This window comes from Populus alba, chromosome 11, assembly GCF_005239225.2.
Source record: "Populus alba chromosome 11, ASM523922v2, whole genome shotgun sequence".
NCBI classification, from domain to species: domain Eukaryota; kingdom Viridiplantae; phylum Streptophyta; class Magnoliopsida; order Malpighiales; family Salicaceae; genus Populus; species Populus alba.
Window position 1 is genome coordinate 17,450,198 of NC_133294.1, and position 16,770 is coordinate 17,466,967.

Sequence of the window (16,770 nt, forward strand, 5' to 3'; positions counted from 1 at the left end):
ATCATGCCAAGGTAAATAACTATAAAAGGGAGTGGTCTTTCCATTCATCACGAGGACAATGATTGTTTTGTTCGAATAAAATAAACCTTACAAAAAATAAAAACACCTAGAACATCTACACCTCAGCTGACAGTTGGATCACTTGATGAATATTCAGGAAAAAGCCAGCATCAAGCTACCAGAATCAAGCGAAATGATAAAAATAAACAGATACTACTTCCAAATGATTTTCAATCTTATCCTACACAAGCCAAAAGAAAAGAGGTGGTAGAGGCTGGTGCAAGGAGGAATGCACCGCACCCTCCTCCACTCAGTCATGAAACATGAATGGGATGGGTGTGCATTCTTCTCTTCTGCACACAAAAATCACAAACAGCAGTGGCACAAAAGCTAAGTAGTTTAATATAGGAAATTTAAGTAGGATGCCACTCATTCCAAATCATTTACTGTGTTAACAAAAGAAAAGCAACAAAAATGCTAATGATTACAAGCCAAATTATTTATAGCTCTTTATCACAAAATTTACATAACCAGGCGCCATGGCTGGTAAAAAAAAGGATATGTTTTTGATAACATAGGACGTAAAAACAAAATTTAGATGTTTTCTGTTTTGTAGATTTTTTCAGAATTCATTCTCCTTGGGTATGTGTCGGATGCGGTCCTTTTCAAATCTTCCCCGCCCTGAATTACCATACCCGGATGCCCTTGAACCATACCCGCACTTGCATTACGAACTCCATAATAAACCTGTTGATTCATACCATCTGGAACCACTCTTGTTGTAGAATCATACCGATCCATTGTTGCAACGGGCCTCATTGCCACGCCACCATACACTTGACCCGTACCTGGAACAGCTTGGCGGTACCCGATCGGCATTTGCTCCGTTGGGACCGGATATTGTTGAGCATATGAAGCCCGCATTTGAATGGAATGAACCGGAACGTTCCCTGGTGGAATCGTACCTGGAACATAATAAACCGGCATTTGTTGTACTGGACCACCCGGATAAAGAGAATCCGGAATATAATGCATGAGTGGATTACTTGGATATCCAGTTGGTTGGGTGATTGGTGGTGTCTCAATCGGGTCACAATAACCCTCAACTGGATTCTGCCTCACAAGTACCGTTACTGGCTCTAGGTCATCGGGTTCGGTCTTAACGGGTGGACGATCCGGAATTGAAGTCACAGCAGGCACAACTGATGAAGCTGAGCAATATGAGTAAGAAACAACCGGTGCAGGAGAATCTGGATCAGAAGCTGAAACATTATCGTTCATAACGAATCTGGACTTCAGTTTGGGTTCACGAGGAATGTTGCCCTCATCCGAATTCTCCAAACCGAATAGATAATCGGGTACCTCAGAAACAATTGAAGAAGCCTCAGACCTTCCACGTTCAAGCCTGCTAGAGCCCGAATTAAGAGCATCAAGAAACCAGTTTTCCCGGTTAGTTGATCCATCAAGAAGTGAACTGATACTACTTGATCTTGACTCATCTATTGTTGAGAACAGAAATAGCCTAAGCCGAGCCGAACGTGGATTTTGATTATGTAAAATACGATCATATTCATCCATCATGTTCTCAACATCCTCATCAGTAGTAACAGTTATCAAAGCATCAAGATCTTCATTCGGTAGTTGATACTTGACACTCAAGTTACCAATTCCTGAAACAAATAATATTATAAACTAATCAGAGTGATATAGAACTGAATATTTATTTCATTAATCCTTTCAAATATGAAGAAAAAAAAAAAAAAAAAAAAGAGTACTCGATTTTAGTTTGAAGCACCTGACAATTTCGATAATTTAGTGATGAGAGTAGAGAAAGTTGTAGAGCGGTGGACAGCAACGATGCGAGTGTCACCGCCAACATATCGGAGCTGATTGTCATGTGGGCGGGGGAGAATTTTCCCTCCGAAGCTGCACATGAAGCGCACACGTGGATCATGCGACACGTGGTAACCGGGCCGAGGAGAAGAGACTACAGAATCTGCAGCGCCTGAGTCCAGTTCTGATGGATGGAGTGATGACATGCCTGATGAATAATATTACAGTGAATTTGCTAGAAAAAACAAGAAGCCTGTAAAGTTGTAACTGTAAAAGAAAGACAACGTTGTGCTGCTATGAATTTATTTAGGATGACATGGACGGCGACCGACTTACTTTGTATGATCATGATTTGGGATTTATTTTTTCTTTTGATAGTTGAAAACAAACATCTTGATGATGACGTTCCTTACCTTGTAAGGAAAGAGGGCTTCATCAGTTGATGGGATTTGATCATACATTTGCATCTCTTTTGATGGTCGAGTGGTGGTGGGAGTTTGGGCGGTGAGATTATTTCTCCATTTGTTATTTCTTCCATAAAGTTTTGTCAAGCAATAGTGCAAAGGAATCTCTCATATGCAGTGGTTTTTGTCAAGATTCATACATCAGAAGTTGGCATTGCCAAAGTAGGTATTGGTCAATACCACAATCAAGCAATGGACAATTTCCCAATCCAAACCACTTTGATCTCATCACGATGATATCATTCATTAATTTGTATTTGATTAATAGTCATTCCTCTTAAGTCCAGCACTGGGTTCAAGGTAGGTGACGGCAATAACTTTCGGTTTTGGACCGATTTTTAACAGGGTACTCCAACCCCACTTCAGAACTTATTTCTAGATTATATAATCTTTTTCTCCAGCAATCAATAAGTCTTGTGCGTATAGCCCGGCTGATAATTTAGTTAGCCTGTCTTGGAGGAGAAATCTTCGGTCCAATGAGAGCTTTGTATGCGAGAAAGTTTAATTTTAGATATTGTAGAGTGTGGTTTAGTTTTCTATTTAGATGAAGATAGAAAGGTATGGAAATTTGATCATTCCGGCATTTATTCAGGTTTCCAATTTCTAGATAGCCTATCAGTTTTTACTTTTAGGGCTCCTTCCTTTATTGTTTTGCTCTGTAAAATTTTTGCTTCTTCAAAAATTGACATATTCATGTGGTTCTGCTTAATGGTAGTCTCAGCACTGAGAGTTTTATAACTGAGAAGAGGATTATTAACTACGAGGATGCTCTTTGTCTTTTTTGTTGTAAGGAAATTGAGATTATAAATTATCTGTTTCATCATTGTACTATTACGTGGAATTTTTTTTGATAGATTCATACATTGGTTTGGATGTTTAAGTTCTTTATCTTGGGATCCTAATTTGAATCTTCATGAATGGTTCGGGTCGGTCGAAGGCAAGCGTTAGGCTATTATTTTTCTCTACACAAACTTTTAATGATCTATCTGAATAGCTCACAATCGATTTATATTCAAATCAAAAACTCATGACTAAGATGTGATTTTTACTGTTTAGCTTTTTGGTTAAAATTGTTCCCAAGGGATGTAGCGTGGTGGCAAAAGGCTTGAAATCTGCACAGCAGCTCTCGAGTTCAAGTCAGGGCGTGCATCTCTTATAAGAGCCTAGGACAGTCGGGGTTTTACTCGCTCACCTGAGTCTACAAAGTGCGCTTTCCGGGGTGGTAAGGTTTCCTCGAATCCAAAAAAATAAAATTGGTTAAAATCTTTAGTTATAATTTTCAATTACCTAGAGTCTAACATGTTTAGAAATCCTGAATATATCCTGAAATGGACTAATTAGCTTGGTATATCGTTTAATACTTGCCCTCTTGTAAACTCTCTTTTCATTCCATCACCATCTATATTTAATGTTGCTGCTTTATATAAAAATTCTACTCAATTACTATAAAAGAAAAGTATTTGATTATTGTAGCAACTCAATCATGAACTCTAATCAGAAATAAATAATCCAGGGAGTAGTTTGCTTCTCTCCATTAGTATAATAAAAGGGGGAGTTAGCAGGTCCATGTGGGGTGATGTACTCAGCATTTTATTCAAAACTGGCATGATCTTAATAAAATTCGTTTTCCTCTCCTAGCAAAGAATTAACATAAGGTGAAAAGGGCTTACTTTACAGGCTTGTCATACATCCGTTCCAAGGTCTTTCATTCAATTTATTTATTTACTTTTATTTATTTGCTTTAGAGGCTCGTCTCGCATCCATTTCTTGTATAAGATTTAAGTATGGTTGGAGTTTAATTGTTGTTATTTTTTAAAATATTTTTAATTTAAAAATAAATTAAATAATTTAAAATATTATAAAATTATTAATTTATAACAAATAAAAAAATTAAAAACTTAAGGTTTTAACAGTCCACCTGAGTTTTCTCTGTTGTTGAATGTGTTTGATAGTATGATAGTAGTTATTTTTTAAATAATTTTTTATGTTGAAATGCATGTTAATAATATTTTTTTATTTATATAAAAAAAAATTAACATCAACACATTAAAACGATTCAAAATAAATAAATTATATTAAAATTTTATAAAAAAAAAAATATGTATTTTAAGAATACAGTTTGAACCACGTTATTAAACCTACCCAAAAAAAGCAGACCTTTTGGCTTCTAGGGTTGTCACTTTAAAAGGGCAATCAGATTCAGAAGAGCTCCGCCTAGTCTAGACCAACTCATTTAGGTCCCACACGTGTACAGGTGACCTTGCGTGATTGGGTTTTTTTATGACGTGGTGGTTAGTCACCAGGTTTTTGTCTGCTAACCCCACTCGATTTCTTCAACGATTTAACTGATGCCCTTTCACTTGATGGTATTGAGTAAATTATAAATTAGTTTTTTGCAAAATAAATTAAATAATCTTTCTAGTTTAAAAAATAATTAATTTTTTATTTAGTGTTGACCACGCTTGATTCAATATTTTTTGTTTCAACAAATTTCTTTCCTCTTCAATTTTCCATTTATATTATTTTTATTTTTATTAAAAAATTGAGAGAGAACCATGAAATGGATGAAAAAGATCAAATTATACATACATTTAAAATCTTTTGTCTATTTTTTTCTCAAAGTAATTCCTAATAATTAACTAATAAAATACTACTCGAGTACCATAAAATCTTCCTTAAATATACCCTCCATGCTTGGTGAACTCAGCCACAACAATATATATTTCATTATAAATATCTTTAAAATAATTAATCCTTTAAAATAAATCTATCATTGAAAATTATATTTTGATTATTTATTTTTGAAGTATAGTAAAATCCAATAACATCTAAATGTAAATAATATTTATTTTCTCTAAAATTCCACCTTGAAATTTTTGGGATAGTATATATGGGCTGAGGTCCCCTTTTGACAAGTTTGTGATTGGTGATTAGGGTTGAGAATACGTTAAGTCTCTCTGTTGCCTAAAGTAGTGGAAAACTGCTCGTTAACATCTAACATGCCAAGTATATAGCAAGTGCCTGAATTAGTGAAATGATTATTCACTGAAAAAGGTACTCTTACTAAATAATATATTCGATTTGGATGCACCCTGGGAGGTGCTGATGCAAAAGAAGATAGGGATGCATTAGCCAACTCGGCGGTCGAGCCTGTGAAAAATGGCCTCCACGTTTGCTGTCCACTCGTGCATGTAAGTATGCCCTGTCGGCTCTCGTCGTGATATCTGTTGTATGTATGAGGCATCGTGGTCATCATCCATCATTCTCATCAGGTATGGTATATTTATCTTGATAAATATGAGAAGAAAAGGATCTTTTATTTTTTATCAGTAAAAAAAATAGAATAGAATTCACTGCCTAATATTTTGATCACTAGAAGTTCTAACTAGCTTTAAAAATTAGGTCGTAAAAAGAAGATATTAACACCCTAAATATATATTACCTAAAGTAGGTTGAATTGTTTTATTGTCTAATAAAAAATATAAGGTCTTGTCATATTTTTTTAATTGTTAGTCAATCTATGGTTAAAGAAAAGCCCTTCCTCAATAAGGAGGTTATTATCTTTACAAGATAAAACCTAACTGTTCTAATGTCTATAAAAGAACTGCATTTTTAATACCAGGAATATGTTTTACGTATAAATTCGTAATCCCTTAATATTAAGAAAACAAAATAATTTTTTTTTTTGGAATTTTTGAAATATTTGTCAAGTTCTCGTAACTTTAATAAACTGGTTATTAAAACCAAAATGCATGCTAATATATATATATTATTATATATATATATATATATATATATATATATATATGAAGTTTTCTTTGTTGTATAAAAATACAATATGTTTTTTTAGCTTTGAGAAACTTGGCCGTATGCATGAAAATAAAAATATTTTTTTTGTGAAAACTGATATTTTAATACTGAATTTCTATTTTTATGGTATAAAAAATACAACCCGATATCAATCAAAATGACATAGAAAAATGCACAAGAAAATCATAAATTTTTCTAAAATATTTTTTGAATATTTTTTTTGGGCTCGGTCAACCCAGCCCCAAAGGAGGTTGGGATGAAATCAACCAAAAAATAAAATTGGGTCAGGATCAGCCCAAAATAGAACCTTCTTGTGGCTGGACTTAACCCAGCCACGTGGGCTGGATTGATGTTTCAGCCCAAAAAACCAATAGCGGGTTACCGTGCATGCAGAACGTCAGCACAGTAACCTGTTATATATAATTAGTTGGTTACTGTGCACAACACAATAACTAACTAATTATTTTTCACTTTGCTTAACCTGTTATATATAATTAGTTGGTTACTGTGTACACAACACAATAACTAACTAATTATTTTTCACTTTGCTGCAAAACGTGAATTGCTCACATTCTACATGCAAATCGTGAACACAGCAGAGGAGCCAGAAAAGGGGAGGAGATTACCTAGAGTGAGGGAGCATGGTGGTTGGGCTGACGGTGGCTCGTGGTGGCCGTTCTCGATGAGTGGCGACAAGCGGTGATTCTTCTGCGGTTGTTCTTCTTCTCTTGGTGCAGAGACACAACGGTCGTGCTGGAGGAGCAGACGATGGCTTCATTGATGAAGACAAATGTCTCCCTTCCTCTGCGCTTTCCTTCCTCTTTGTTTCTGCCCCCTCTCCTTCTTCTTTTTCTATTTTTGCAGTTTTGTTCTTCTCCTTCCCTCTTCTTCTTTGTTGTTTTCTCTATTTGGTTCTGTTTCTTCCCTCTCTTAAGTGGAAGGAAAGAAAACATGAGGAAAAAAAGGAAAGAAAAGTTGTGAAGGATATAATTAAAATTACGTGCATTTGGTTTAAACAAATAGTTTTTATCACCAGCAAGTGCTTAATTTGTAGAGGTGATATCGGCCGATTTGGGGATATTAATTACTTTCATACTACTCCCGACCATAAAAAAATAGTCTCGGGTTCAATAAATTTGGAGATATTCTTGGTTAAAAAAAAATTAAAAAATCTTACACGTTTTTTACTCACTTGCTCACCAAATTTGAGAGATTAGTAATTTTGGGTTTATGTAGAATTTATTTATTTATTTCATTTTCTACTACCCAACCTTTTTGCTAAGTGAAAATTTATTGTAATTTGTGCTGTCTATCTTTAATAATATCCTCTCTCTTTTTCTAAAGTGAATGCGCTCCTATTTCCATGTCATTGTCAATAAAGGGGAAAACAACAAAAAGAAAATCATTTTGTATATATTTTGCGTGTTAAATTATGGTTACCAATACCGTATAGATATCGAATCATTTTGTGGTTAATGCAAAATAATAATTTTAATTTAAAAAATAAAATTTTATATTAAATAAAATTTTAAAATATAATTTATATTATTTTTCAATATATCTTTTTAAGTAAAAGTCATGCTATTAATTAAATTTTAATAAGAAGAGAAAACGAAGGTGGTGAGTTTCATGATCGTTTGGTCATTGAAACTCTGATATCCATGTCAAAAAATTAATTTATTTTGAAAACTTAAATTGTTAGGTAATGTTTCATGATATAATTTATATTATTTTATAACTAATGCAATGACTATTTCAATTCAAGAAGTTATGGATTAATTTCTAACCATATTAATTTGTATTATTATTATTATTTTGCAATAAAACCGCATGATTCGTCAAATCAAGTTTAATTTTAAGTTTGATTAAAGTTTATGGAACGCCCCTTGATGCCTTACGTCTCATTTTGATTGATGGAAATGCATGTATATATTATTAGTTTGTCATGGCAAGTGGAGATTGATTAAGGGAATATTGCTAAGGTTGTGACAAAAAAGATAAGAAAAAGGGACTTCCATGGCTTTGTCCATGTTGGCCGGTGACTAGCTGAGATTCCATTGGAGTAAGAAACCAACGAATAAAGCGTACTGGGCCAAAGAAAGCAGGGTAAAAAGCTAGCCCTAAAAGGTGAAAAAGAAACCTAGAAAGCAACCTTCTGCTTCTTTCGTCTTAAGAAGATAATTCCATCGTTATCAAGAAGAAGAAGAATAAGATGTTAGCATGATGTGTCTTGGAAGGGGTTTTAGCATTTTATAGAATTTACCAAACATTACTTGTGTATTTTTTTTGACTTCTCACATACGTGACAATATTTAAAAGAAAAGGGTAATTTATTTGACTATGGGTTTGCCCTTTCTCAACCTTGTTTCTCTCTTCTCTGACCCGAAAATGGAACCAACGTCTTGTGTTTTTCAAGAACAAATCACCTTTCTCTTTGTACGCAGCTAGGCTAAGAAGCTTCGGCCTAGGACAAAGAAAACTCTATGCTCATTTTGGAGATCTCTACAATGGGCTCGTTTTCCAGATAATATAACTCGTGAAGTGGTTGTATTTTGTAGTTTTTTATAATTGAGTTTTGGAAATTTAATTATTCTTTTTAAATCAATACATAGATTTTAAAATAACGTGCATGTTAGGTGATGATGTAAATGATATTGACTATAAATCTTTTATTTTTTTTATAAATATAAAAAAAAAACCCAACTTAAAAATTCAATTCACATATTATTTTTTTTATTTTCTTGACGAATATAAAAGGTGAATTAAAATCCAACTTGATGATTCAAAAGGTGAATTATTTAATCAAACTAAAACACTCTAGAGGATTTCAATGAAGACAATTCAAAAGTAGAAATATATTAGGCTAAAAAGCAGGTAGCATCTTCCAAATGAACAATCACCATATGGTCCATGCACGATCGGAGCAAATACCTTGACTCCTCGCCAATAATTGCTGTTTATTTGAAGATATTAGTTGACAAAATACATTCTGCAAGCTTCGGCCAACATCAATGAGACCACATACAAAGGAGGGTGACTTTTCCTGTATAGATGCTGTGGGCTCTTCCTGACTCGGGCTAGCCTCAATTTTAGAAATTATTGATAGAAAAAGGCATGTCCTTGACAATTAATTCAAAAGTACAAATAATACCATGTATTTTATTTATATTTCAAGATATAAATACAAAAATCATAAAATATAGTTAAATATAAATCATATGCCAAAAAAAAGTTTAATATAAAAGTTTGATGATTGTACCCTTGTAACAATCTATGAGGCGTTGAACCATTCTCATAAAGAAAGAAATATAAAGATTGAGCCATTGGTTATTCACTCAAAGCTCAAGGTGGCTCAAAGTTCAAAAGCTTTAAAAAAAAAAAAAAAAAAAAGGATGCGCATACAGGATGTGAACCGATCGAATGCCCCAAATACCAAAACGAAGTCGTATAGATGGAAGTCATGTGGCTCTGACTGCAAATTGCAGCAAGATGAGAACCATATACGATATGGCAATTCCTCAGCTTGGAAGTTTGTACTTAGTTGATGAAATTTTCCTTCACACTGACAGCTCGTTTGTTTTTTATATTTAGCATTTCCCTCTAATTTTATTCTATATATGCTACTAATAAGGGCACCTTTTATTTTGGGGATGCACTCACCTGGACGCATCCCATATTTGTCCAAAACTTCACATCTTAAAATAATCTCTTACGTTACTAAATTGTTTCTTAATTTTGTCAATCTTTTCTGTTAACCTTATAGTTTTCCTAGACAACCTTAAACCTGTCTTTCTTTGTGTAGAAAGATTGCTTCATTTCAGCATTTAAACTCAGTGCTCAGAACAAATGATGGGGGCGTTCACGAGTCAACTTTTCATTGGATACAGTGAACTTTGCTCTGGCGACATGAGCTCTACCCCGAAAGATTTAAAAGTGATCAAGATTCTTTTGATGCACTTGCCTTTCTTTATCTTTCCTAGCTTTTCTAAGGAATCTTGAAAGGCAAGGCAAGGCAGATGCAACATTCATCTATTAGCTTTGCAATCCAACAGGAGATTGTTTTGCAGACCATAATACAACTTTCTTTCTTCTGAATCATAATTATCAAACTCAGATTAGAGAACAACTAAAAAAAAACTCAAATTCTTAGATTATTTGGTTAATTCGCAGGTCATTATTGTTAGAAAATAATATAAATTATATATTGAAATCTTACCTAAAAAGTTAAGTTATTGAATTGAGATTATTCTTTGACAAAGTATCAGAGCCTTAATGACCAAGTCATCATGAGTTCGAATCTTATCATCCATATTTATTTTATAAAAATTAAACACACGGTAATGTGGGTCTATGCAAGTTTCAAGTCCAAAAAGCTTTCACTTGAGGGAATATGTTAAATAATAATATAAGTCATATCTTGGGACCTTACTTAAAAACTTAAGTTATTGGGTTGAGATAATTATTTGATAATTAATTATAAGATTAATTAATATGTTCAACTGGAGTTGCAAAAACTATCTGTTAATTTGATGATTCTTTTCTTTCTGTTTGAAGAAATACCACCCTTCAAGGGTACTTACTCTTGTTTATCAACCATTTGCACTTGGAACAATGGCAATACTAGCTTATAATGAGGCAAAGATCAATACTAGAAAGCGGAACGTAGCTGGATACATTCTCTTTGCTACAAGTACTCTTATGCTTATGGTTGTAAGTAACTTGAACAATTCCTAACTATTATTGTTTGATTTCTTTATTATCAGTTTTATACATGACTGATTGCTTCTGATAATTGTGATCACAGGTGGATTTAGCCACATCAGGAGGAGGAGGAATTGGACCTTTTATTGGCATATGTGCAATTGTTGCTGCTTTCGGAGTTGAAGATGCCCATGTTCTGGAGACGTGGCTTTCATGTGTCCTGAATTCATGCAGTTTACACTCCTTGGAATTCCTTTTCAAATGTTCTTCAAAGTCTTTATTTCCTGGCTTTTCAAAAAAGACTTGCCATCTTAACACACCTTCGATTTCTTTTCCTGCAGTCTTTCTTTGCTGGTTTGGCTGCTTCAGGAGCCCTGACCTCTGCTCTGAGATTGATCACAAAAGCAGCGTTTGATAAATCTAAAGATGGTCCTCGCAAGGGAGTTAGTATGTCACTTTTCTTTAAGAAATAGAGAATTTTGTATCTTTTAAAGCTAATTCTTTTATTGACCAGTTGGAATTGCTGTTTGACACTTATGATTATTACTTGATTTCCAATGTTTGCAGTGCTATTTCTAGGAATCTCCACTTTCTTGGAGTTCCTGTGTGTTCTGCTGTATGCCTATCTCTTTCCTAAACTGCCAATAGTGAAGTACTACCGCTCAAAGGCAGCCTCAGAAGGATCAAAGACTGTTTCAGCTGATCTTGCTGCTGCTGGCATCCAAACACTAGCAAACCAAGAATTGAAGTGAGGCTGCACAAGAAGAGGATGATATTTCTCTTCTCCTCTGCAATTTCAATTTCCTTTCTGAATTTTCTTATTTATCTCGGGCATTGAAAGACCCTCCAATTTTCTGGTTTTGGGCCTCTAGGTTTTTTTGTCACAGGCATAGAATTGAAGTTCGGGCTTCGGTTTAGAGACAATATGGGTCCTGGGCGCACGCAGTATGGTCTCTCCATGCATTGTAATGCAGGAAGCATAGACATGCATGGAATCATACTCTCTTCATCAAGACTCCACATATAATCTGGAATCTGTGTTCTAGACAGCATTTGGATGTTGTTCCGAGAAGACAAGACAGAATGATACATGATCATGTACTCATATTCCTTTTGTTTCTCTTCATACACCAGTAAAGTTCCTAATCTGAGACCTTAAAACTGGTTTAAGTTCTTAATTTATTTCATTATTTACTTTTAATTTGTAATTAGAACAGACAGACTGTTACTAGCTATACAAGTCAAGCAAAGGCTAATCAAAACCATGGTGGTGGTGGCCAAGCGGAATGGATCATTCATCTAAGCAAATGGTTTTCTTTCTCTAGCATTCGAGGCACAATTTTGCGTGTTCGTCCAAAATTCATAAATAATTTATTAGGATTTTCGGAATGGTCTAGAATTAAGTTCTCAAGATTGTTGATTTTTCAGGTATTCTCTTGCTCTGTTAAATCAAAATATATTCCTCTTGTGGAGTGCTTCCCCCAAAATGCGTTCTCTTTCTTACAAGAACCACAAATTTCCTCCCAAAATGCTAGTTTTGGCAGAAAAGTACTTCCCCCTCAAAGAACTCCAAAGAAAGAGAACGCATTTCCTTCAAGAAAGAGATTGGTATGTTCCGCAGAAAATACTTGAATAAGTTTTTAATACAAATCACGATCGCAAATGCAATCATTTATTTTTTTATTTGATAATATATTATATAGATTCTTCCAAATATATAGTTGAGATGTGGAAATTAGTTGACTTAGAAAAATGGCAATCATCATTTGAAAATCAGGTATCTAACTGACACACCTATCAAGAAATCAATATCATGAAAAGACCAAATAGGGCCAAAAAAATTCCTGCCTCACATGGAGGTTGATAGGGGACCCATGTACTACAATATCCCCGTACAAAAAAAAAGCTGTAGTACATGTCATGAGATAGCAATCATAGCATGTCATCTTTGTTTTTTTTAACTCCAAGCAGCAAACATGAGAAGACTAATGTAGGATCAAAACTTTGCTGGGATACATTGTAGTACAAGCAGAAATGTGTGAATGTACTGCATGTATATGCTTTCTATTTATACAAATGCATCAAGATGTGCAGATCTACTGCGATTGAAAGAGAGCTAGCTAGGGGAGGCTTTCCTGGATTGGAGAACCATCATTGAGTGCAGCGTTGATGAAATCCTACATTTTGTGTTATTAAACTGTCAACAACCCTTTATGGGGCATGGCATCATTTCACCAGCGCTGCATTCAATCATGTTTTTCTAACTCTTCCGGGCATGGTTTTGAAGAAACTTTTGTTGGATTCTAAAGGAAAGTGCCGTTGTGGATCCTAATTGTGGGTGCGAAACAGGCATTTGCGTGGTCTGTTGAGCTCACTAATAGTGCGTGCGAAACAGGCGAGTGCGAAACTAAAATCTGGATTCTTGCTGGCTGCTGATGCTGCCAAACCTCCAGGGCGATTGAGCAGCAAACAACTAATATTCCAGAATATAGATTATGCAGTTGACCTATATCTGATATACGTGTTGACATTGTCAATTTTCCCAGGATTCGTATTTGAAAATACTGGTAAACACAAGTTGGGCAACAAATGGTATGTGCTCATTCATGATGCAACATTCATTGTTCTCGCGGACTGTTTAATATGTAGCATTTGAAGTGAGGCTGCACAAGAAGAGGATGATATTTCTCTTCTCCTCTGCAATTTCATTTTCCTTTCTGAGTTTTCTTATTTATCTCGGGCATTGAAAGACCTTTACATGCATGTCCAAGTTTTGATTATGTTATGCTAGAAAATTCGGGATCTGGACCAGAACTTCTTAAGTCTCGTGAATGGTGGTGTTTCAGGTACCCTCTTGTTCTGATTGCAATGTACAATGTGTTGGATCTTATATCAAGATACATTCCCCGTGTTCCATGTTTGAAATTGGAGTCTAGGAACGGCCTCCTGCTTGCAGTACTCTCTCGTTTTCTACTCATTCCTGCATTCTACTTCACTGCAAAATACGGTGATCAAGGATGGATGATCTTTCTCGTTTCTTTCTTGGGACTGACAAATGGTTATCTCACTGTCTGCGTTCTTACAATTGCACAAGAGGTTACAAGGTTAGCTACCAATACTATGATGTTACAAATGTAATATTTTGGTTTGGTCACACATGACATTTTTTTTATGGTTTTCGTTTTGAAGGGGCCTGAAGCAAATGCGTTGGGGAATTTGCTTGTGCTGTTCTTATTAGGTGGCATATTTTCAGGGGTAGCCCTTGATTGGCTTTGGCTCATAGGCAAAAACAAGGCCTTCTGGAGTGCCAAACCTGCCTGCAACTGATAAAGAAAGATGGTCCTCTTTCATTAATGCAATGTTGGTTACATGTTGGGTTTCAAAACACATATACACAGTAAAAACAATAATTTAAAAAAAAAAAAAGTTTCAAAGATTGTGTTAGTTGGATATAAAGTTAAAGCAAATCTATAAATAGCAAAATATCAATTTGCCTCTAAAATAATATCACATATATTATTTTATAATAATTTTTAAAAATTTATTTAATTAAATTAATCAAGTTCTAGAATTGTAATTCCTTGTATTAATTATATTGTAGTTATTAATTTCTAAAACCTGTTTATAATAAAATCGCATTTAATTAATCATCTCATTTTAATTTTTAACAAATGGTTCTTATATGTATGACTCATTAGGTTTCCTAATAAATTAGTCTAAATATAAATTATAAATAATCTTAAATAAATTAAAATTTTTAATTTATTATCAATTCCATAATTAATTGATTTGTATTTAAAGAATCAAGTACAATATTTAGTTATATGTCATGGTCCCTCAAATATTAAAAAAAATCATAAGTGTTTTAACTTAACCTTTCAATAATCAGTTTCTTGATGTAATTATTATCTCTTTATTAAGAATATTCTGATTTAAACATTATAGCATTGAGTATGTTTGTTTTGTTAAAATATTTTAATTCTCATGTTATAATCATTTAATTTTTTGAATAAAATCTTAAATTATTTTCAAATATTATTTCATCTTGACCAATGATTTCACAATCCATACTATTTGAGAATAAATGAAATATTTTTCTAAATTCACCTAAGATGATGAATCATATCTTGATTACTTAAACCTTCATATAGTTTATGTTATACTCAATATATGTTTATTTGCTAGCCTTGACTATGTCAACATGTGGTCAGAATCAAAGAATAACACTTTTTATATAAGATAACTTAGTGATCTCAAGTCTAATGTTTACTTACACAATTATAACGCAAATCTTTCCATAGATATAGGTGATTTCTCCATATGAAATTCTCTTGTAAATCAATTCGGTTTATATATCATCTAACAAGCACATGTATATTAGTTTCAAGATCCATCATACCTCAGTTTATAAGAGTAAATGTTTTATTTCATAAATGAAGGAACATAATTTATACTAGTCTCAACAACTTTAATTAATGTTCAATCTTAATAAATTATTGATCAGGAACATTTAGAAATAATCTTTTGATACAATAGGAAACTCATAATTATAATAATTTAATAATTTTCTTTGTAAAGTATTTTTGTATTGTGAATTTTATCTTTACTTTAGATTTATTAATCAAATATAAATAAATATTAAAAATAATTATTAATAATAAATATATTTTATATAAATAAAATCAGTATTATACATAATCAATCGACTATAAAATATATTCAATCACAAAGTCATTCCTCAATTTTCACAACTACAAAGTCACCTGCCGAAAACCTTACTCGTTAGGATGATTTTGATTTGTCCAAAGGAATCTAAAGAGCATATTTTTAGATCCGGGCATGTTTCAGTTAACATCTTAGAATTGAACCACATCTTCACTAAATTACCAAGCACAACTATGAAATTGTGAGCACATTGTATTTTTTTTATATTGGTGTATTTTACATTCTAAAAAATAAGAAATAAAGGTAATTTGTCTATTTTACGAGGAGCAATATTTTTCATTATTTAGCATGATATCACACAATAATCTAGAAAAATAACATTAGATTTGTTAACATATTATTAATTTCTTATGATTCATTTTGATTCTGATGACTATAACTTTTACAAATTGATTCAAGTTTTTTTATATATAAAAAAAAATTGAATTAAATAAAAAAATTATTATAAAATTGAGTCAAAATTTTTATTTAATTTAAATTTAAATTCTCAACTTTTAAATTATATATCCTAACTTATACAAAATCTTCAAGAAGTATTTTTGAATCACTTTTAACAACACATTCCAGATTTTTTTGAAAAAAAATCATTTTAACTTATTCTTATCATAGAAAAACATTTTTTAAACTATAACTCAAAATCAAGAATTATTTTTTAGAAGTAATGCTAAGCAAACTTTAATGTGTCACTTGAAGCCGTTAATGATTTATCAACTCAAAAACTCTCCCATTTCCTACACCAATCCCAAAAAAATGGGAAAAAAAAGAAAGAAAAAACTCTCCAATTTTCTGGTTTTGGGCCTTTAGGTTTTCTTGTCACAGGCATAGAATTGAAGTTCGGGCTTCGGTTTAGAGACAATATGGGTCCTGGGCGCACGCAGTATGGTCTCTCCATGCATTGTAATGCAGGAAGCAGAGACATGCATGGAATGATACTCTCTTCATCAAGACTCCACATATAATCTGGAAGCTGTGTTCTAGACAGCATTTGGATGTTGTTCCGAGAAGACAAGACAGAATGATACATAAGCATGTACTCATATTCCTTTTGTTTCTCTTCATACACCTGTAAAGTTCATAATCTGAGACATTAAAACTGGTTTAAGTTCTTAATTTATTTCATTATTTACTTTTAATTTGTAATTAGAACAGACAGACTGTTACTAGCTATACAAGTCAAGCAAAGGCTAATCAAAACCATGGTGGTGGTGGCCAAGTGGAATGGATCATTCATCTAAGC

The 16,770-nt window shown here is 33.2% G+C and overlaps 1 protein-coding gene, 1 long non-coding RNA gene and 1 pseudogene across 2 annotated transcripts; 2 read left to right on the forward strand and 1 right to left on the reverse strand.

Moving 5' to 3' along the window:
* Window positions 1-481: 481 nt before the first annotated feature.
* Window positions 482-2,197, reverse strand: LOC118031275 (uncharacterized). Its single transcript, XM_073412374.1, has 3 exons — window positions 2,170-2,197; window positions 1,796-2,041; window positions 482-1,670 (listed from the first exon to the last, which is right to left on the reverse strand). The coding sequence occupies exons 1-3, from the start codon at window positions 2,180-2,182 to the stop codon at window positions 595-597; spliced, it is 1,335 nt and encodes a 444-aa protein (XP_073268475.1). The 5' UTR covers window positions 2,183-2,197; the 3' UTR covers window positions 482-594.
* An 8,449-nt stretch (window positions 2,198-10,646) lies between these two features.
* Window positions 10,647-16,770, forward strand: LOC118031473 (uncharacterized). The gene is made up of 4 exons (XR_012171151.1): window positions 10,647-10,817; window positions 10,912-11,255; window positions 11,376-11,556; window positions 16,338-16,770. It is a non-coding gene; the product is annotated as an uncharacterized lncRNA (long non-coding RNA).
* Window positions 13,296-14,214, forward strand: LOC140954235 (equilibrative nucleotide transporter 3-like; annotated as a pseudogene).